Consider the following 20,942-nt stretch of genomic DNA (forward strand, 5'->3'; position numbering starts at 1 on the left):
TTGTGGAGGTGCAGCAGCCTCTGAGAGGAGCTAAGCTTCTCCCCAGCCCTGTGCCGCTGCTGTCAGCGAGGAATTAGCTCGGGATCTCTCAGGGCTCGGAGCTCAGGGGTTGGGAGGCTGCCGAGAGCAATGATGAGGATGCCCGTGAGGATGCTCTGATTAATGGGGTAACAGCAGCCCAGAGACACCCCTGGCTCTGCTGCCCCCAAATCTGGGGCAACTGGGGGAGCAGGGTCCAGAGAAGGCAGGAAGGTGTGGGGGCAGCCTGGGGGATGGATGCTCTGCTTGCCAGGACCCCACAAATCCAGAGCAAGTGGAAAGGTTTGGAACAGGAAGATCCACATCTGAAAAGCAGAAATCTCTCCTGCCCCTGCCCTGCAGCCGTGTGGCTCTGGGAGGGCTGTGCAGGAAGGAAGAGCGTGGCCCAGCCCTCGGAGCCTGCAGGAATTGCACCTCGTGCTCCTCCGTGGGTTTGGGATGCTGCCTGTGCCAGATCCAGAGGCACGGCCGGGCGAGGCGCTGAGGGGATGGAGGAGATTTCCCATCCCTGCCAAGCTGGGATGCTGCAGTTGCCATGGCAACGTGGGAGGCCTGCAAGCTGGAGCCCACAGCCCAAACCTTTGGGGGTGTTCAGGGCTGGGGGTGCTCTGAGCCCTGGCACCTCCCCGCGACCAAAACTGCCCTCAACCCCCTCCTGCCAAAGCTGGCACCCCCAACCATGCCTCAGCCAAAAGACCCCGCTGAAAACCCTGCCTGTTCCAGGGGGAAAACAGGGAAAACACCCTCTGAAAACCCTGCCTGTTCCATGGGGAAAACAGGGAAAACACCCTCTGAAAACCCTGCCTGTTCCGTGGGGAAAACAGGGAAAACACCCTCTGAAAACCCTGCCTATTCCATGGTGAAATACCCGCTGCAAACTCTGCCTGTTCCAGGGGGAAAACCCTGCCTGTTCCATGGGGAAAACGGGGAAAACACCCTCTGGAAACCCTGCCTGTTCCAGGGGGAAAACAAACACCTTTGGCTGGGAGAAGGTGCCCAGAGCCGCTGTGGGAGGCGGGAGATGCCGGCGGAGATTCCCGCAGCATTTTCCTGCTTCCCCCGGCCCCGAGCCGAGAGCCCCGAGGCTGGAGCAAGGGCAGGCAGCCCCGGCAGGGTCCGGCCAGCGGCTGCTCCCCGTGGGATGCTCCAGGCTCTTCCAGCAGGCAGGGCCGTGCTGGGAGCTGGGCTGGGACGGGCCAGGAGGTGCAGCCAGCTCTGCTCTGCCTCCTCCCGAAGGTGGCTGGCTCGTCACACAAGGTCACCTCTCCCTCCCTGCTAACCTTGCCAGGCGGCACAGGCTGTGCTTTTCCCCATCTCGGGACAGTTTTTGCTGTCTGTCTCCGGCAACTCATTCCCGCTGGGGCCCTCGGCCGCTGCCAGGCCTTGACTGACATCTGTCCATCATCCCTGGCAGCTGGAACCGCAGCGGGTCCCCGCGGGAAGGACAGGCAGGGACGAGCCCGAGCTGCGTCTCCTCCGTGGGCAGTCAGCTGTCACCAGAAAGAGCATCGGGATGCCCCCGTGCCGCTCCCTCCTGCCGCATTCCCGCATTCCCGCATTCCCGCCCGGGCGCCCGCCCGGTTCCGCCGGGGCACCGGGTGGCACATGAGTCACACTTCCTCCCCACGCCCGTTCCAGCGCCGTGCCACCGCTATTTTTGGAAGTTTTTGAAAGCGGATCAGCCCCGAGAAGCGCAGCTCGTGGATGCTCCCCACGCCGGGCTGGCGTCCCCCGTGTCCCCGAGCGGGGCTGGGGAAGCCCCGGCAGCCCGGACCCTGCGCTCCGCTCGCTGCTCGGCCTGCGTGGGAACTCCCTCCTCATCCCACGGCCCCTCCTGAGTCAGCAGCGAGCTGCGGCACCATCCTAGTGGCAAAATATTACCTTTTAAAGGGCTTGTTTGCGATTGGGGTGGGACTTCGTGCGATGCCAGCTTGGCGTTGAGTGCTGTGCTCCCAACGAGCGGATCATTCCCGGTTATTTTTACTCCCAACCCCCAATGTTTTAGCTGGGGCTGCAGTGCCTCACAAAGTGTCTGTGAGGAAAACCGGGCACAATCCAGCTCCGGAATCGAGGGGTGGATGAAATCCGAGGCAGGATCAGCAGCTGAGTGTCACAGCCGGGCCTTCCTGTCCTTCCCAGCTAGGAAGGATCTGGTTTTACGGGATGCTGCACCCACACCCACACCATTCCACACCTGCCACCCCATCCCCTTCCCTCCGCTCCTCCAGGACCTGCCCAAATAGAGGATTATTTATTTTCCTTTCAGGGCAGTGATCGTGTTGCTCATCCTTTGCCCAGGGAAGGTCAGCGGCCGTGCCCCCGGAGCGAACCCGGAGGGGACGCGGGTTGGTTGTGGCCCTGCCGCCCAGGTGACACCTCTGCCGTGCAGGTGCTGCCTTGGCAAACTTGAGCTCCGTTGTTTGTGCCTGGATCTTTTGCCTGGAGACAAGCAGCTCCTGCCCCGCGGGCGCTGCCGGGCTCGCAGCATCCCGACCTTGCCGGGATAAAATTAGCCCCGCTTCCCTTTGGATTAAAGGCAGCTCCGCTTCGGCTCCGAGACGTCAAATGGCAGCGATCCCTTTTTTGTCTGGATAGGGGAGGGGAGAGTCCTGCCAGCCAGCCTGGTGACAATGACATTGATTTCCTAGACCTCTCGGCGTGGCCAAATCTGTATTTTTAGCCGGGGAAGAGAAAAATACGAATCACGTGTCAGAGCAATGCTTGCCGTGCCCTGGTGGGAAGGAAGGAGCCGGAGCCGCCGCTGCTGGAGCAGGGATGGGCAGGAGTCGCTGCCCGGTGCCCGGAGCGGGGCTGGGATGCACCGAGCATCCATCCCTGGCCCTGCCCCGCCGTGCCCGGCACTGCTCTGCCCTCCTGCAGGGGGTCCCCACTCCCCAGGGCTCCCGCCCTTCCCCTCCGCATCCCCCGTGCCCGTTTATCTTCCGGGGCAGGCGCTGCCTTCATCTCTGCTTCCCTGCCACCGCCCCCTCCTCCTCGCTCTCCCCCACCCTGTTCTCATTTCCCCAAGAAGACTTTAATGAAATCTGCCCTTAATTAAATCCACATTCATTTGCATAATTACCAGGAAATTGAAATTAGCCTGCGGACGTGGTTGGAATACATTTGGCATCCGGCAGCCCTGGCTGTTGGGAGGGGGCTGCACCGAGGGCCGCTGGGTGCCCCCCACCCGTAGGTGCTCCCCACCCTTAGGTGCCCCCCAGCCGTAGGTGCCCCCCAGCCGTAGGTGCCCACGGTGCTGTCCCCACATCCCTCCCCTCCCTTCCCGGCGGTGACAGGGTGGAAGTGGAGGGACACTGCCACAGCCACTGCTGAGGCCAAGCAGGGCAGAGGCCGTGCCCTCTGCCCCCGCACGAGCAGCATCACGTTTCCTTTAGTTAGTAAAAAAAATAAAGTCTTCACTGCCATTGAGAAATTTTTTGTTGCTTTTATAACTATGTATTTTGTCATTTTTTATGGTTTCAGTTGTGGTTTTTTTAAATCCTTTTCAACAGTGACAAACTGAGGTAACGTCTGTGACACTACAGCCTCTCCTACGGGAAGAAGGTCCGAAACCCGACAGCTGAGGGAACTGGAAATAAAAACCTGACAACCTACGGACACAGCGACCTCGACGGGGACAGAAATCACACCGGGCACCCCCTGGGGCACACCCGGGCGGTGCCACCGAGCCCTTCCGGGGCGGCCGGGATCCCTTATCTACATTATTGCACGAAAGATCGAGGACATCGAGGGACCTAAGGCAAAGAGGAGTAAAACCGGTGCCTAGCTCTCTACGTGGGGCAATGCTACGTCTAACGCCGGGCCCGGGGGGTGCCGGGGACGGGGCACGGCGGGGGCGGGGGCGGCCCCTGCTCTGTAAACTGCTGCTGCTGCTGCTGCTGGAAAGCGTTATAGCCCTTTGTGGGGAATTGGGGCACCGGGGCCGCCCCACGGCACCCACCCCGTGCGAGGGAAGCCCGAACCACAGCAGGGTGCTCTTGCCTTGGGGTGCCCCCACAGCGTCCCCACCACGGCGGCGGGGTGAGCTCCCCGCTCTGCTGGGTGCCCAAATCCGGGAGGGAAGGTGTGACCTCCACGCACACCCCAGGACCTTGTCACTAAGGGGCCACCGGTGGCTGCAGCCAGCCCCGGCAGGGCCTGTCCCGCTGCCGCTTCCCCGCCAGCCCCAGGGGAGGGTGACAGGTTGGGAAGGGGGGACAGCGAGGAGGGGTGGTGGGGACAGCACGGAGAAGCAGGCGGGCCCGCGGGAAGCCGCTCGGAGCTCCCTGCCCGGCTGCCGGGCTGTGCAGGCCAGCCTGGGGGGCACCGCTGCCACCTGCCCCGCTCCCTGGGTACAAAGGGTCTGCAGAGGGGCCGCGGGGACACCGGCACGGCAGAGCCAGCCCGGCCCGAGCACCCAACCTGCGGCACGGCCGGCACCGGCCAGGGGGGAGCCATCCCTCCAGCAGGGCCTGAGCCGGGTGGGGCAGGGCAGGGGCTGCCAGCGGCAGTGGCTGGGACACACAACGACACACAGACAGGGACACTTGCTACATCAATGGCTGCCAGCACCTCCCACGGCAGGGAGGCAGCCGGGGCTGCCGGGGCTCGGGGGCTGCTGGCAACCCCCCGGCTCCCCGTCACCCGCCTCCCCACGCCCTCCCGGCCCCCGGCAGCGCGGCAGGGGCCGCTGGAAGAGGGCAAATCCCACCCACCCAAACCCCCCAAAGGCCTCCTCCACGGTGCAGGGTCATCGGCCTTCCCGCTCCCGGGCGGGGTGGAGCAGGGCTGGGGCAGAGCCACAGAGCCGCCCGCTGCCCCCGACTCTTCCTCCCCGCCCTGGGAGACCCCTCCCCATGCCCCGGGGAGCCTCGGAGGGGGCAGCGCAGCCGTGCCAGGGCTGTGGGTGCCCCCAGCCTCCCCAGCAGCGAGCGGTGCCCTCGGCTGCGCTCCGGCCACCACTGGCCTCGCCCAGGGGGGGCGGGGGGGATCGGCATCCTTGGCGCTACAGAACGCAACCAGTTCTGTCCTTTTCCTCTTCCATCGTGTTTCTTTTCCTTTTCCTTTTTTTTTTTTTTTTTTCCTTTGGGAAACCCAGAGCCCGGTCCCGGCTCGTGCCACCAGCACCACCGCGACGTGCTCGCCATGCCTGTCCCCGGGCCGGGGGACGGGCGGGTCGCGCAGCCGCCAGGCGCCGCCGTCACACGCAGATCTCTATTGCTGTGGCCAGGACCATCTGCCCCTTGCCCTTGTCCTGCCGTCCGTCTGTCCTGCTGGCCGTGCCCGCGGCGGCTGCGCCGGGCTCGGGGCGGGCCGCTCCGCTCCCCTCGGTCAGGACGGTCCTCTTGAGCGGGGCGGGGGTGCAGGAGCCGCCGGCCTCGTGGCAGTGGGGCCCGGCCGGGAGCTTGTCCCTGGCGTGCTTGCGGGAGCGGTACGAGGGCCGGCACCGCACCTCGGCCATGAGGTCGCACTTGATGAAGTAGAAAACCTCCTTGACGGGGCAGCGCTTCTCGGGGTCGAGGGCCAGCAGGCGCTGGAACATGCGCAGGGCGCTGTCCGTGAAGCGCCGCCACTGCGAGGGCAGCCCCGCCAGCCGCCCCTTCTGCCACCGCACAAACTCCTCGAAGAAGGCGTCGGACGCCACCGCCGCCTCCCAGGGGAAGTTCCCGGTGAGCACGCAGAAGATGAGCACCCCGAAAGCCCACACGTCGATGCTGGTGTCCACGGCGAAGCCCTCGGCCCGCCCGGCCTGGCACACCTCGGGGGCCGTGTAGGGGATGGTGCCGCTGATGCGCTTGACCCGGCAGCCCACCTTGCGTGTCATGCCGAAATCCGCCAGCTTGACGCGGCGGCAGTCGCGGTCGAAGAGCAGCACGTTCTCCGGTTTGATGTCCCGGTGCACCAGGCTCTTGCTGTGCATGTAGTCGAGGGCCAGGCCCAGCTGCTGCACGCAGCGCTTCACCAGCTCCTCGGGGAGCCCCACCTGCGGGGGGGACACGGCATCAGCCACCCCCAGCGAGCCCCGGGGGCACCCACCCGGCCCCGACACCCACGGCTCTGTGGGCTGATGGTCGTGGGTGCTCTGGGGCAGGGGATGGTGGTGGGCCATGGGTCACCCAGGAGATGGGTGGTGGGTCACAGGTTCCCCCATAGGATGGTTTGGGTTGGAGGGGACCTTAAGGATCGTCCAGTTCCACCCTCTGCCCTGGGAAGGAGCACCTTCCACTATCCCAGGCTGCTCCAAGCCCCATCCAACCTGGCCCTGGACACTTCCAGGGATAGGGCAGCCACAGCTTCCCCAGGAGAAGGATGATGGGTCTCAGGCCATCCTATGGATAGGTGATGGATCTTAGGCCACCCAGAGGATGGGTGATGGGCCCCACATTTATTTGTAGGTGCTTGTGGTCAAGCCCAGCCCAGATGGGGGTGCCCAGTCCCTGCAGCCCCTCCCACATGGGCACAAAACACAGGGGCAGCTTTGCTCAGCACCCCTGAGCCCCCACATCCCACAGAGGCTCCGTGGGAGGTGCTGGGGTCCCACCTGGGGCGGGATGATGTCGAAGAGGTCCCCGCCGGGGGCGTACTCCTGAGCGAACACGTAGCAGTCCTCGGTCTCGAAGACCACGTCGAAGACCTTGATGATGAAGGGGCTGGAGGAGAGCGTGTTGGTGATGCTGAATTCCCGCAGGAAGTTCTTCAGCTTCGTCTTGCTCTTGTTGACGAACTTCAGGGCCATCTTGGTGCCTGTGGAGGGGAGGGGACAGGAGTGAGCCCTGGGCTGGGACAGACCCAGCACCCCATTCCCAGCCCACGCCCCACTGGCCTCACCTGTGCTTTTGTGGGACACCAGGTCCACCTTGCCGTAGGTGCCCTTGCCGAGCTCGCGGATGAGGTCGTAGTGCTTGGTGATGTCGGTGCCCGAGAGGGTGCGGATGGCCAGGGACTGCATGTCCTCGGTGATCAGGGGCACCCCGCAGCAGCCCAGCTTGCGCGACGGCTCCTGCTCAATCGAGCCCGCGCTCATGGTTGCGCTGCAAGGCACAGGTGGCACTGCTTCCGTGGGGCTGCAGGGCCATGGTGTCCCATCCCACCCCATCCTGTCCTGTCCTGTCCCATCCCGTCCCGTCCCATTGCATCCCATCCCATCCCATCCCATCCCATCCCATCCCATCCCATCCCATCGCATCCCACCCTGTCCCGTCCTGTCCTGTCCCGTCCCATCCCATCCCATCCCATCCCATCCCATCCCATCCCATCCCATCCCATCCCATCCCATCCCATCCCATCCCATCCCATCCCATCCCTTTCCCTGGGTCCCAGCCATGGCAAAGGGGGATTGGGCTGAGCAGTCCCCACTGTGTGCCACCCCTCTGTCCCCAAGGGCCACCAACCCAATGGCTCTGGAGGGGATGCTCCAGCCTCCATGGGGGCTGCAGCCATGTGGGTGTTTGGGGGCAAAGGGAGGGGTCCAGGCATGGCAGAGACAGGGACAAGGACACACGTGGATACAAACAGGGACACGCATGGACACATTTTCTCAGGCCTGGTGTGTTCCCAGCCATGCTGCAGGACAGGAGCTAAGGCCCTTTGGGGGTCCCCTCTCCTGCTGTGTCCCCAGTGGGGACCCCAAGAGCCAGCCCTGTCCGCTCCACACTGAGCCCCTCTGGAGCTGAGCCTCAGCCCAGCTGGGGGAGCTCCAGAGCGGAACCAGGGCCCTGCCCTGGCACCAAGGGGACACAATGACTCTGCAGCAAATCCCTCCCTCACATCTCTCTGACCATCCACCAGCTCCTGGCCTTCACCAGCCAGGGTGCCAGACTCTGGTGTGGAGAATCCCAGAATCCCAGACTGCTTTGGGGTTGGAAGAGACCTTAAAGCCAGTCTTGTTCCATGAGCAGGGACACCTGCCCCTATCCCAGGTTGCTCCAAACTCCATCCAGCCTGCCCTTGGGCACTGCCAGGGATCCAGGGGCAGCCCCAGCTGCTCTGGGCACCCTGTGCCAGGGCCTGCCCACCCTGCCAGGGAAGAATTCCTGCCCAATATCCCATCCAGCCCTGCCCTCTGGCAGTGGGAAGCCATTCCTCTTGTCCTCTCATTCCAGGCTCTTGTCCCAAATCCCTCTGCAGCTCTCCTGGAGCCCCTCGAGGCACTGAAATGGGCTTTAAGGTCTTCCCAGAGTCTTCTCTTTTTCAGGCTGAACAATCCAAATTCTCTCAGCTTTTCCTCATAGCAGAGGTGTTCCATCCCAATAATCATCATTGTAGCTCCTCTGGACTTGCTCCAACATATCCATGTCTTTGCTGTGCTAGGGATCCACAGCTGGATGCACATTCCTGGTGGGATCTCACCAAAGCCGAGCAGAGGCCGGCCCAGCCAGCAGCACATGGGCAACAGCACCAACATTCCTCACTCCCAGCAAACCAGGGATGGTTTTCTCCACACTCTGAACACTCCCACAGCAAGATCCAAGCTCAGAGTCACCCACCACACCACCAGAGCAGTGAAACCACTCCAGCATCTCCTCTGATGTCTTCAGGGCGCTCCATCACTGCACAAGCACAAACCCTGGGCAGGCAGGGACATGGGGAGGGCACTCGGGGGCTGCAGATGGGTGAGGATGGGCAGAGAGAGCCCAGGTGGTGCCCACGGGCTGAGCCCCACGCAGGGGCTGTCACAGCCACCCCAAATGGTGCCAGACACCCCACAAAGCACCTGCAGCACCCCATGGTCGGGCTCACACACAAGGATCCTCCCAGCCCCTTCCCAATAAGGCTGAGTCGGATCTCCAACTTCTCCTTCCTCCCTTCCTCCCTCCCTCCCTCCCTTCCTCCCTTCCTCCCTTCCTCCCTTCCTCCCTTCCTCCCTTCCTCCCTTCCTCCCTTCCTCCCTTCCTTCCTTCCTTCCTTCCTTCCTTCCTTCCTTCCTTCCTTCCTTCCTTCCTTCCTTCCTTCCTTCCTTCCTTCCTTCCTTCCTTCCTTCCTTCCTTCCTTCCTTCCTTCCTTCCTTCCTTCCTTCCTTCCTTCCTTCCTTCCTTCCTTCCTTCCTTCCTTCCTTCCCCCCACCGTGCTGCCTGTCATCCCAAACCAAAGCTCAGCTTCTTCACTTATTATAGTTATATTTTTTTTCCCTGGGAAGTTGGGGAAAAAATAGAAAAGGAACTTCAACATCATGATGTTCCAAAAATGTAACAGTTTGACTCATAAGATCTCCGAAGCAGCTCATCTCCATAGTGTTTCATTGGCCCCCTGGCAGAGGAGCACCATCTCAGCGTCTGGGTGCTGGAGGTGGAGGTGGATCAGCAGCAGCTCGCTGGAGGCAGGACTGAGAACAGCCCCCAGCATCCTGCACGAAGAATTCCGGCTACGCTTGGATTTACGGCTGCGCTCATCAATGTCCCTTAATTAACCGGCATTGAAATGCAATTATTCAAGTCGGGAAGGTTGGGTTTGGGGAAAAACCCTGCTGGTTGGATGGGAGAGAGGAGAGGGAGGGCTGGCAGCTTGTGGAAGTGCTCTCCTAGTCAAGGGCTGTTTGTTTTTCCCTTTGGCTCAGCCTGTTGGGGTTTCCAGGTGTCTCCTTCCCAGGCAGGAACCGAGGAGCACCCACGGGCAGCGGGGATCCCGCACAGTCCGGAGCTGGGGGCTGGCACAGCTGGCACCGGGATGTGCTGCCAAGGATGGGGACAGGCCGGGATCCTGCACCGGCAGCTCCGAACAGCGACAGCCCCGCCTGGCCGGGGCTAACGGGAGCCCCACGGGGCCAGCACCGACCCAGCAGGAGCCAAACAGCGGCGGCGACCAAAACTCCGACACGCCGAGGCCACGGAGAGCACAAACACAGAAGTTGTCATTAAAAATTGAAAGCTTTTGGAAACATGTTGGCTTTGATGCGAGCAGCGAAGCGGGGCGGCAGCAGAGGCAGCGAGGGCTCGGTTCCAGCGCCGTGCGCTCCCAGGGACAGCGGGAATAGCGGGGATGGCAGTGCCAGTGTGGCAGGAGGTGCCACCAGCTTGGTCTGGCCGGGTTGAGGTCCCATTTCGCTCTGCAGCCAGGCCAGTCCCACCAAGGAGCGCGGGTGTGGCCAGATCGGGTCACTCCAGAGCCACAGCGGGGCCTTTCCCGGCACCCCAGCTCCTCTCCCGCCCCAAAACCCTGCAAGGGAGGCAGCCCCACGTCCCAGGGAGGACAAACACACCCTCTCCACTCAGTTCCAGGTGCTCCCGAAGGAGCTTTCCCACGCAGGGAGGAGGGATGAGCATCCCGGCCGAGCCCCCGCGGCCCAAGCTCCCGGAGTGACAAAGAGGCAGCGGAGCGGCTGCCGCGTGGCCCCGGGACCTGCCGCGCACCACAGGCGGTTCCTGCCGTCATCTCCGCATCCTGAGCCATTTCTCCTACTATTCAGACTAAAATTGTTCTGTGTTTAAGCTTCAGAACCGTTTATCTCATTGAGTGAGGAGGATAATCCACCCACCTCTTCCTTGCTCCCTGGCAGGTATTTATAGGCAGCCACTCGTCTCCCGTCGGCAGCTGCCGCTCCTGTTCCCCAAGCTCCCGGCTCCATCCCCAGCACCGTGGAGCACGTCCCGGAAGGACATTGTCCCATGGCCACAGCCCAGCGTCCTGCCCGGAGCCGACAGGCGCAGCCCCAGCGCTGTTCCCTGCCGGGGATGCTCTGCCCTGCTCTGGATCCCGCTGCACATCCCGCTCCAGCCCTGGGCACATCGGCTCTGCCGATAACTAATTGCAAACTCATTAGGAGCTCATTGAGAGGAGCAGAGGCCGCCCGGGGGAGTTGCCCCAGGCTCCCGCAGAGAAGGCTGCTGGAGCGGCGGCTGCTTGGAAATTAAGAGGGAAAGGGGAAAAAAATCCCTCTGGCCACATTAGAGACTGACAGAAAAACAACCCAGTTATTGAGGGAGGCTACAGGAAAAGGGTTTGGGCTGAGCCTGATGCACGGTTGAGCACTGGGGGCTGGGACTCGATGAAGAGAAAATCTGTGCAGGGCAGGGGCTCTGCAAAACCCGGATTCCTCTTTAAAGAGGGGAGAAATGTGAAATGCAGCAGTGGGATGGGCACAGGCCCACGCTGCTCTGTCCCTGCACTTGGCAGAGATTTGATTTCCCTGTTTCCCGTCCCCAAACCCTCAGTTATGAGCACGTAACACCAACTCCCATCCAGGCCCAGCGGGCTGGAGGCCAGGGCATCCCTCAGGAGGGACCTCCCTCCCTCCACACCCAACCAGCTTCCAAACCTGCCCTGTTTCCCCTAAACAACGCACTGAGCCAGCAAAGTCACACCCTGGGCCCTGCCAGAGCCACCCCCTCTCCCAGTTCTCCAGATGCCAGCACCACCCTGGTGTCACTGGAACGAGGGACCAGCGGTGCTTTGGCCATGCCCCACACTGAGCTACTGCCTCCCCACTGCATTTCCAGCCCCTGCCACCTCCATTCCTGCCTGACCCCGTTCCAGGGACATCCTGTCCTCTCCTCCGTGCCCCTGGGACCTGCACAGCAGATTTGAGCTGTGCTTCCCGGGGGCTGTGGCATGCTGCAGCCCAGGGAGGGCTCACAAAGGCACCTTGGCCTAACGGGGACAGCGTGGCTGTGGGGGCAGGACAGGGATCTCACCGGGGCTCAGAGCCACCAGCACCACCATGGCCAGGCAGCCTCCAGCCAGGCCAGCCACCACCTCCCACCTCACCCAGAGCAGCAAAACAGGCACAGGGAAAGGATTCCTGCATCCATGTGCCACCCCAGGGCCATGCAAAGCCTCTCAGGACAAGGCGAGTGTGTCCGGGAGGTCACACGTGGCACAGGGACGTTGGCTGCTGGCAGTGGTTTGGGGACAGCCCCTCTGGCAGCATCCTGCAGCCCAGGAGGAGCAGAGGCCGTGGGTGGGGCAGGTCTCCATGTGCAGCTGGCTCCAGAGCAGCTGGAAAGGCTGGAGCACCGCGGACACACCGGAACCAGCACCAAAGCTCCAGCGAGGCACCCACAGTGACTGGCACTGCCCAGTGCCCCCCGTGCAGGGCTGAACTGGCACTGAGCTCCAGGGTATCCAGCAATTCTCATACCAGCTCCTTGCCCAGAGCACAGCAGCCTGCCTGGCACCAGGATTCTCTTCGGCAAAGCCAATAAAGCCCAGCCAGGCACGGGCAGGAGCTGCTCTCCCAGTGCAGATGTTCCAGATGCAGGGCAGGGTCAGGCCCTGTCACACCCGTCCGTGGTGTCCCCCGCTGCAGGAACCATCTCCCGTCCTGGCCAGCAGCCTGTGACGAGCTTCCTCAGCCTTTGGTCCCAGGATTCAGGTTTCGCACACCGATTCGGGAAGAGCAAACAAAGCAGTGCCGGGACTCTCTCCTCCGCCGCTCCTCCTTCCTGCCACCGTCCCCTGCGCCCTCCGCTCCGCTCTCCCGGCGCTGCCCGCAGGATTTTCCCTGCCCTCCTGCACACGGGGCTGTCTCTGTCCATCGGCCCCGATGACAGGACCTTGGCTGCCTTTCAGTGCTTCTGGCCTCCCGGGCTTTTGCTGCCGAGCACGATGGCTTCCTTAGGACCTCAGCTCCTCCAGCCTGCAGCTCCTCCCGCCTTCGCCGCCAGCACCGGGGACTTATGATTACTTCATTGTTTGATTGGTTTCATCAGCCTGTCATCATCTCCCTCCCAAAAACTCTTCCGCCAGCGCCGACAGCACCGCACGGTTGGGATCTGCAAAGACAAACGCCCCGAGCGAGCGGCACCTGCCCGACCCCGCGGCAGGGCCAGCCGGCCCCGCTCGCTCCTGGCGACAACAGGGACACGTCCCTCTGCCACAAACCCAGCCCTGACTCCGCTGCAAGGCTTTGTGTGCCCCCAGATCAGCCTGCCGCCGGCTGGGCGCTCCCGTGGGGGAGATGCTCCCACCTCCGCCGTGCTCTGCTCCCGCAGCAGGGCACGGTGACACACACGGCGACACACACGGTGACACCGGGCGGGTCGGGGGCTCGGCACACGGACAGCCAGCCCCGAGGGTCCCGGACAGAGCGGTGCCGAGGCCGGGCCGCCCTGTCCCCGGTCCCCGAGCTGTGCTGGGGCTCCGCTTGGCGCCGCCCGCCCGCGGCCACGGCGGCAGCGAGGCCGGACCGGGAGGAAAGTGGGTCACGCTCCCCCTTCCCCGCTGCGGCCCGGGAGCGCCGAGCTCGGATGGAGACCGGCCCCGAGGCCCGGGGACAGCGGGGGACAGCGGGGGACAGCGGGGGAGGTGAAGGGGAGCTGGGGCAGGCGGTGAGGGGACACAAGGAGACAGCGGGGGACGTGGTGAAGGGATGCGAGGGGAGACAAGGAGAGATGACGAGAGGAGATGACACGGGGAGATGATGAGGGGACAAGAGAGGACACAATGAGGAGAGACAATGAGGGGAAACGAGGGGAGATGATGGACGGGGCATGAGGGGAGATGGCAAGAGGACATGAGGGGACGTGAGGGGAGGTAATAGGGGAGACAGGAAGCTGGTGAGGGAAGACAAGGGGAGGTGAGGAAACATGAGGGGAAACAAGGGGAGATGAGATGGGGAGGTGGTGAGGGGACGCAATGAGGGGACATGAGGGGACATGGCCTGAGCTGCCCCCGAGGCCGCCTCTCGCTGCTCTCCCCTTCCCCTGTTCTCGGCTCAGTGCACCCTTCCAGACACCCCCAAACCCGCCGGCAGCCCCCGGGGACCAGCCCCGCGGCCCCGGCACCGCTCGGTGTCACTCACGCCCCTCCGTCCCCGGCCCTCCCCCTCGCCCGGGGCGCAGGTGCCACCGGCCGCAGGAGGGACCCGGGCCGGGGGGGGGCGACCGATCCCGGGGGCAGCGCCCGCACCGCGCGGTGCCCACCCCGCTCCATTCATCCCGGAGCGCCGCTTGTACCGGGATGGGGGTTTTGTCCCCTCCCCGCGCCGTGCGGGCAAACAAAGGGCGGCCTCGGTACCGGGCGGGCAGCGCCCCCCGCACCCCCATCCCCGCACCCCCATCCCCGCATCCTCATCCCCGCAGCCCCGTGCCCGCGCCCCATCCCCGCACCGCCGCCTTACCGGAGGGGCGAGCCGCCGCCGCGCCCCGTCCCCGGCGGGAGAGGAGCCGCCGCCGCCGCCGCCGCCGCCGCCGCCGCCGCGCTCCGCCCGCCCCGCCGGGCTCCTCATGCCGCGGCCCCGCCGCCGCCGGAGGAGCGGAGCGGAGCCGAGGGAGCGGAGGGAGCGGAGGGAGCGGAGCGCGGCGCCCCCCGCAAGCCCCGGCAGCGCCCGCCCCGCGCCGCGCTCCGCCCGCACCGGCACCGGCGCCGCCCCGGGGAGGGAGCGCGGAGCGGGAGGAGCGGGAGGCGCGGGGGGGCTCCGGCGCCGGCCCCGCGGGGATGGGGGGATGCGGAATGAGCGATGCGCGATGCGGGGCGCTGCTCGTCCCCGCCCCCCGATGTAACCGGGGGGAGTCGGTGCGGGAGCAGCCCAGGAAGGGGGGTCGGGGCTGAGCCGCCCCCTCCCCGCGGGCGCGGAGCTCCGGTACCGCGGGCTCGGCTCGGAGCAGAGCTCGGCAATGGGGACAATGGGGATGGGAGCGGCGCTCCGCAGGGGCGGCTTCGCACCCGACCCCACCCGAGGCTGATCCGGGGGTCCCCAGCGCTGTGCAGCCGGAGTGCCCGGCACAGCACCGTGTCCTGCTGCCCGCTGCTTCCCCTCGAGCCCTCCCAGACTCTGTTCCCTCTCCTTTGGCACAGGCGATGCCCCCGTGGGTGGGTGATGCCCACCCTGGGTCAGGGAATGGTTTGGGTTAGAAGGGACCTTCAGGATCATCTCGTTCCAACCCCTGCCGTGGGACCTTCCAGGCTGCTCCAAGCCCCATCCAACACGGCCTTGGACAGCTCCAGGGATGGGGTGGCCACAGCTTCTCTGGGCACCCTGAGCCACCATGGCACAGGGGATGCCCACCATGGCACAGGTGATGCCCACCATGGCACAGGGGATGCCCACCATGGCACAGACAGCCCCCCAAAATGCTGCTCCTCAGTGTGTGCAGGGCACGCGGCTTCCCCTGTGGCTCATGAATGGTGAGAACGTTCAGGCCAAGCCAGGGAATGCCAGATGAGGCAAACACATCACGGGGGCTTCCCTTCAGGTGCCTTAAATTTGGCGACACTTTCAGCAAGCGATGCCAGAGCTGGGCACCAGGAGCTCCAGGCACCTCCAGCCCGGGGGACAGTGACAGCTCTCCGGGAGGAAGACGAGGGCTTGGCACTGTGCTCCCTCTTGGAGCATCCTTGGACACACCTCGTCTTCCCGGGTTTCCTTCTGTGCCCACCAAGGCCAAGCAGGGAGGTTTAACACTGGCCAGGGTTTGCTTTGGCACTTCCTTGTCTCTCAGCTGGGTGCCAGCTCCCTTGGCTCCCGCGATGTCACTTTGAAGGGACCCACAGGGCTGCCCCACCCTCCGAGGGGACAACGGGCTGTTCCCACACCCCAGCCGTGCCCGGCCCGCTGGACCGAGCCGTGCCAGTGCCCCCGAGCCCCCGGAGAGCGGGGAGGGCCGGGAGCCACCGGCTCTGACTCACGGATGGCTCCGCTCCGCTCGCGCTGAGCATGCAGAGCAATTAAAGCTTTTCATGAATGACTTTAAGGCAAGAGGCTGAATCACACTCCGACACTCCGCTTTAATGTGTGCCGGCTGTGCCACTGTCACCCTCTGGCAGCTGGCACGGGGCACGGGGCACAGCCAGCCCCGGGCAGGGCCCGGCCTCTCCATCCCGCTCCGCTCGGGTCCTGCCAGGGCTCCTGCGGCTGGGACGCTCCCAGGGGGCTGATTCCCGGCGGGATGGAGGCATGGGGACGGCGCTGCGAGGAGAAATGCCGGAGAGCGGTGCCCGGCCGGCCGGGCTGGGCTGGGGCTGGCGCTGCTGGAGCGGCCGCTGCGGGGCTGGCACGGGGCAGGAGCAGCGGAGGAGCGCGAAAGAGGAAAACGGGCGAGATGGGCAGGGCTGGGCTGCGCACACAGGGAAAGGCACAGCCACCCCCATGGGGTGTCCCCTGCCTGTCCTTGCGGTGCCGTCCTGGCTCCCGCAGCCTCCCGCTCGCGGCTCCTCCGAGCTCTCTGTCAGCTCTCTCCCTATTTATAGCTCGGGGCTGTTTCTAGGTCAGGCGGGAGCTGCCGGTGCCCGGGGAGCCGGCCCAGGGACCACGGGGGGCTGCAGGGACTCTGTCACACGCCCCACACGCGGGTCAGCTCCCAGTGTCACCACCCTGGTGCTGTGCCCCGGGCACACAGGGGCTGAGCTGGCACCGGGACCAGCTGGGCCTGGCAGGGCTTCGTGGCATTCCGTGGGGCTTGGCAGGGCTTTGTGGGGCTCTGTGGGACCCCACGGCCTTCAGCAGGTCCTCGTGGGACTTTGTAGGGCTCAGGGGAGCTCCTTGGGACTCCAGGGGGCTCTGTGGAGCTCTGTGGGCTCCATGGGGCTCAGCGGGGCTCTGTGGGGCCCAGCAGGGCTCCATGTGACTCCGGGGGGTTCCATGGGGCTCCGTGGGGGCCGTCAGGTCCCTCTGGGGTGTCCCTGTCCCTCGGTGGCCCGTGGGTGACACGCACACCGAGCCATAGTAACACCAGTTGTACCAGCGAGCGCCCGCACTGAGCTCGTGGTCTTCAAAGCACTCCCGGAATATTAATAACTAATTAAGATTAACGAGATGAAAGGAGCCAGATCAAACATGTTTATCACCTCGTGCAATCCCAAACCGTGCAAAGAGCCCCCGCCTCCCCGAGGAACCACGAGGGCTCCTGGGATTTGTGCTCGGAAAGGGAATCTCCGGCTGGTGCACATCGTGGGATGCGCTTGGACAGGGTGGGCAGCGGGAAATGACCTGGAAAGCCCAAAATATTCCCAGCGTGCCGAATCCCCTCGGAATTCAGCGAGAAGGTCGCTTGTCCCTTCTCCATCGTTCGGCCAGAGCGGGAGCCGAGGGGCTGAGCCCCACACGGCCCCGGTGCCACGGCCACCCGCGCCTGTCGCGCTCCGGTGCCAGGAGCCAAAGCTGCCGGGGATGCTGCGGGGATGCTGGGAAGGAGCAGCGGGGGGAAGGAGGGAGGGAAGGAGGGAGGACGGCGGGAGCGGAGCACGCCGGGAGCCGCAGCCCGGGCGGGGGGACCCGCTCAGCCCAGGGGCTCCGGCCTGTCCCCCCCCCCCCGCCCCAGCCCGGGTCCCCTCGGTGTCCCCTGGGTCCCTGGGGACAGAGCCCACCCTCGGGCATTCCCAGGAAAGGGGCGGTGGGGCTGATTCCCGCAGCCGGGGCGGGGGCTCGGAGCCCCCAGCTCGGTGTCCCCCGGGCGGGGACAGCCGGGGACAGCCGGGGGGGTTCCCGGGGCTGCTCTCGAGGGCAGGGAGGGGCTGTGGGACAGCTCTGGCGGCGATGGGCACACGCCGAGCCCCTGCCAGGGTCCGACCCTCGGGGAGCTGCCCGGAGCCCGTGCCGTGCTCCCGGGGCTGCGGGGACCGAGCGGGGCGGGCACCGCGCACCGGGGATGGAGCCCGGGCCGGGAACAGCGCCCCGGGGATGGAGCCCCGGACCGGGAACAGCGCCCCAGGGATGGATCCCGAACCGGGAACAGCGCACCGGGGATGGATCCCGGGTCGGGCAGCACCGGGCGCAGGCGGGACCTTGGGAATAGCGCTGAGCCCGGGACAAGGGAGAAGCCTCTGCTCAGCCACCGGGACGGAACGGGACCGGAGGGACTCTTTGGGATGGGCTGCCCGGGGAAAGAAGCACAACGCGTTTCTTCGAGGGGAAGGAGGGGCTGAGCTGGGGGCACTGGGAGAGCCACGGGGCCCGCCCTGGCACCCCCGTACCCCCACAGCAGCCGGCACCGCCCGCCCGCCGCCTCCGCTCGCTGCCCGTTCTCCTGGCACCATCTAGAGGCTGCGGGAACGGGCACGGGGGGACGGACACACAGACACCGGGGGACGGACACACAGACACGGGGGGACGGACACACGGGGGGACAGCGACAGGGAACAGACATGGGCTGACATAGGTGAAAAGACATGAGCACAGACACGGGGGGACAGACACGGGGGGACAAACATGACGGGGCAAACTCGTGGGGACAGACATGGGGCACAGACCCACTGGCACAGCGCCCACGCGTGGGGCCCACGCATTGCCCCTGGCACGGGGGACAGGGTCAGGGCCAGTGGTGGTGGTGACAGAAGGTGGTGGTGACAGGGTCAGGGGCGGTGACAGGGCAGGGAGCACCTCTGGCAGCAGCTCCTGTCACCCCGGGGAGCCCCCGCAGTGGGGCTGTGCTGGAGGGGACAGGCGATGGCAGCTGTGACCCCACGGGATGGAGACAGACTCAGGGACAAGCTGGTGACAACCAGGGGTGTTCAGGGACCAGACACACCCCCACCCCCCAGTGCAGCCCACCTTGCAGCAGGGCAGGACAGGGAGAAGCCTCTGGGCACAAGCCATGGGTGTCCGTCCCTCGCCGTCCCCGAGCAGGGAGGGGCGGTCCCTGCAGCCACCCCGGGGACCCTGGGCCACCACTGGCACCCCGGCTGGCTGAGGGTGCCAGGCCCATGCCACCTGTGGTGTGACACAGGCTGGGTGCCCCTGGTCAGCTCCGAGCCAGGGCTGGGCTGTGGGACAGGAGCCCCGGGAGCTCTGTGCCCCCACAGCCAGGCCCTCCCGGCCCCTGGTACCCCTGTTCCCCACCTGGGCACCGACTCATGGGAACTGAGCTCCAAAACCTCAGGGTTTACACCAAAACAAACCCTACAGCTCCCTGCCACCCGTGAGGGAGGCCAGACTGCCTGGATGGATCCAGCTGGTGGCCCTGAGGCCCCCCAGAGCTCGCTGGGGACGGGCAGTGCCTGGCTGGAGCAGAGAGGGGCTCTGCTCGGGGCTGGCAGCGCGGCACAGGAGCCGGCAGTGGCTCAGTGCCACCGAGGAGCAGTTGGGCACAGCGTGTGCCAGCACTCGCACCTCGCATCCTGCCCGCCCGCCCGGCTCGTTCTGGCTCCGCACATTCTCCTTGGCTGTGGCTCAGCAGCGCCCATGGCAGAGGAGATTTCGGGAAAGGGGGAGGCGAGCGCCGGGGCGGCTGCCCAGAGGGACGGGCCTCGGGGAGCCTGTGGCTCTCCTTGAGGAGCGGAGACTTCCCAGGGCCCCTGCTCCGGTGAGCAGTGATGGCTGGGACGGCTCCAGGATGGATTGGGGATGGTTCTGGGATGGCTGGGACGGCTCCAGGATGGATTTGGGGCGGTTCTGGGATGGCTCTGGGAGGCTCTGGGTGCACACGCTGCTGCCCACAGCCCCACTGCTCCCATGGGCACGGCACGGCACGGCACGGGATGCCCAGCGGTTCCCCGCTGCCAGGGAAGCACATCCCGTGCACACAGCACCGGCTCGGGCTCCTCTTTCGGGAGAGGATGCTCCCGCTCCCGAGGAAACTTTGGCGCTGCCCCCGGGCCGGGCCGTCTCGGTGCCCGCTCCGTGCCGTGCCCTCCCTGCGTTCACAGCAGCGCCGTGTCCCCGCCGGGGCTGTCCCGGGCACTCACCTGTGCAGGTGCAGGGGCTGCAGCTCCTCTTTCTGGAAGCAGACGAAGCAGAAGGAATCCATCGCTCGGCTCCGGTGGCCGCGGCGCCCGGCCGAGGGTGACCGCAGTGCCGGAGGGCTGCTGGCATCTTCCTCCCGGTGCCGGCGGTGGCCGGAGGCTCAGGCCGGCCCTGCCGGGGCCATGGTGCCGGGGAGCCCTCACACGGCCGGGCTGAGCGCCGGGACCCGCCGCTCCCCGGGCACGGAGGCGGCTCCGGGCCCTGCCCCGTCCCGCGTCGCCCTCCGGCCGGGGCCGGTGATGCCCAGCGCCACCGCGGCCCCCATGGCCCTGCCCGGCCCTCAGGGGGTGCCAGCAGGGACCTGCGGTGCCATCAGCGGCACCGGGGCTCGGGCAGGGCGGGCCGAGGCACCGGCCGAGCCCGGCGGGGCTCAGGGGCTGCCCCGGGGCACCGGGCAGCGGGGACGGGAAGGGTCCCTGCAGCAGGTGGGGCCCGGCGGGCTCTGACAGGATCCAGGCCGGTCTGGAAGGGTCTGGAAGGACACGGGGCCCGGCAGCCGGACGCACGGACGGAGGGGGAAAGTTGTGCCGTCGTGGAGCGGCGGCTCCGCGGGGCTCGTCTCACCGGCGGAGCCGCCGCTCGCTCTGACAGCTCAAGCAGCGTGCGAGTATTAATAGCTCCCGACTCCCGCGGCGAGCATGGAAATTAACTCCTCGAATGCCGCCTCTCCCGGTGCCCGCTGCTGCCTCCGGGCTGGCCAGCACGGGCTGAGACCGGGCAGACCCAGCCCGGGGCACCGAGGAGCCCGGGCTGTGACCCCCCGACAGCCCCAGGCTCTGCCCAGCCCTGGCACAGGGAACGTGGCATAATCGGGGGGAAATCTCTTACCCGGGTGCTCGTGGGTGGCTGTGCCTGCTGGTGGTGGCAGAGGTGCCACCCCTGGGTGTCCCCCCTGCACGGGCACGGTGGGACAGGGCACAGCAGGGAGCCCCGGGGTGCCTCATGAGGGTGTCCCTGCCCCACAGCAGTGTCCCTTTGTCCCTAGATGAGTGTCCCTGCCCCACAGCAGTGTCTCTGCCCCCTGATGAGTGTCCCTGCCCCACTGCAGTGTCCCTTTGTCCCTAGATAAGTGTCCCTGCCCCACTGCAGTGTCTCTTCCCCCTGATGAGTGCCCCTGCCCCACTGCAGTGTCCCTCTGCCCCTACATGAGTGTCCCTGTCCCAAAATGGACATTGCTGCAGTCAGTGTCCAGCTGCTCCACAGATACACCAGGCCAGGCTGGGTCAGGAGCCCCCAGGGTCACACAGGCCCTGATGTGTCCCTGTTCCCCATCCTTTGGGCCTAGCTCAGG

General features: G+C 65.9%; 1 protein-coding gene across 4 annotated transcripts; it reads right to left on the bottom strand.

Annotated features, from left to right (window-relative positions):
* Positions 1–3,464: 3,464 nt before the first annotated feature.
* SBK1 (SH3 domain binding kinase 1) lies at positions 3,465–20,210 on the bottom strand. Of its 4 annotated transcripts, XM_077186815.1 has the most exons (5): positions 14,093–14,283; positions 12,113–12,746; positions 6,868–7,070; positions 6,581–6,783; positions 3,465–6,022 (listed from the first exon to the last, which is right to left on the bottom strand). In XM_077186815.1, the coding sequence occupies exons 3-5, from the start codon at positions 7,061–7,063 to the stop codon at positions 5,240–5,242; spliced, it is 1,182 nt and encodes a 393-aa protein (XP_077042930.1). In that variant the 5' UTR covers positions 7,064–7,070; positions 12,113–12,746; positions 14,093–14,283; the 3' UTR covers positions 3,465–5,239. The 4 variants fall into 4 exon arrangements, with proteins under 4 accessions (XP_077042930.1, XP_077042928.1, XP_054499900.1 ...); XM_077186813.1 differs by lacking the exons at positions 12,113–12,746; positions 14,093–14,283 and adding an exon at positions 19,594–20,210; XM_054643925.2 differs by lacking the exon at positions 12,113–12,746 and having other exon boundaries at positions 14,093–14,282.
* Between the last annotated feature and the right edge of the window lie 732 nt (positions 20,211–20,942).

This window comes from Agelaius phoeniceus, chromosome 16, assembly GCF_051311805.1.
Source record: "Agelaius phoeniceus isolate bAgePho1 chromosome 16, bAgePho1.hap1, whole genome shotgun sequence".
Classification (NCBI taxonomy): Eukaryota; Metazoa; Chordata; class Aves; order Passeriformes; family Icteridae; genus Agelaius; species Agelaius phoeniceus.

Bases quoted from the DNA above. Each gene is read 5' to 3' on its own strand.
- SBK1 (XM_077186813.1), bottom strand. From the start codon at position 19,655: ATGGATTCCTTCTGCTTCGTCTGCTTCCAGAAAGAGGAGCTGCAGCCC. The intron at 7,071-19,593 runs GTGAGTGCCCGG...TGTGCCTTGCAG, and splicing joins CAGCCCCTGCACCTGCACAG to CGCAACCATGAGCGCGGGCT. The intron at 6,023-6,580 runs GTGGGACCCCAG...TCCCCCCCGCAG, and splicing joins TCGACATCATCCCGCCCCAG to GTGGGGCTCCCCGAGGAGCT.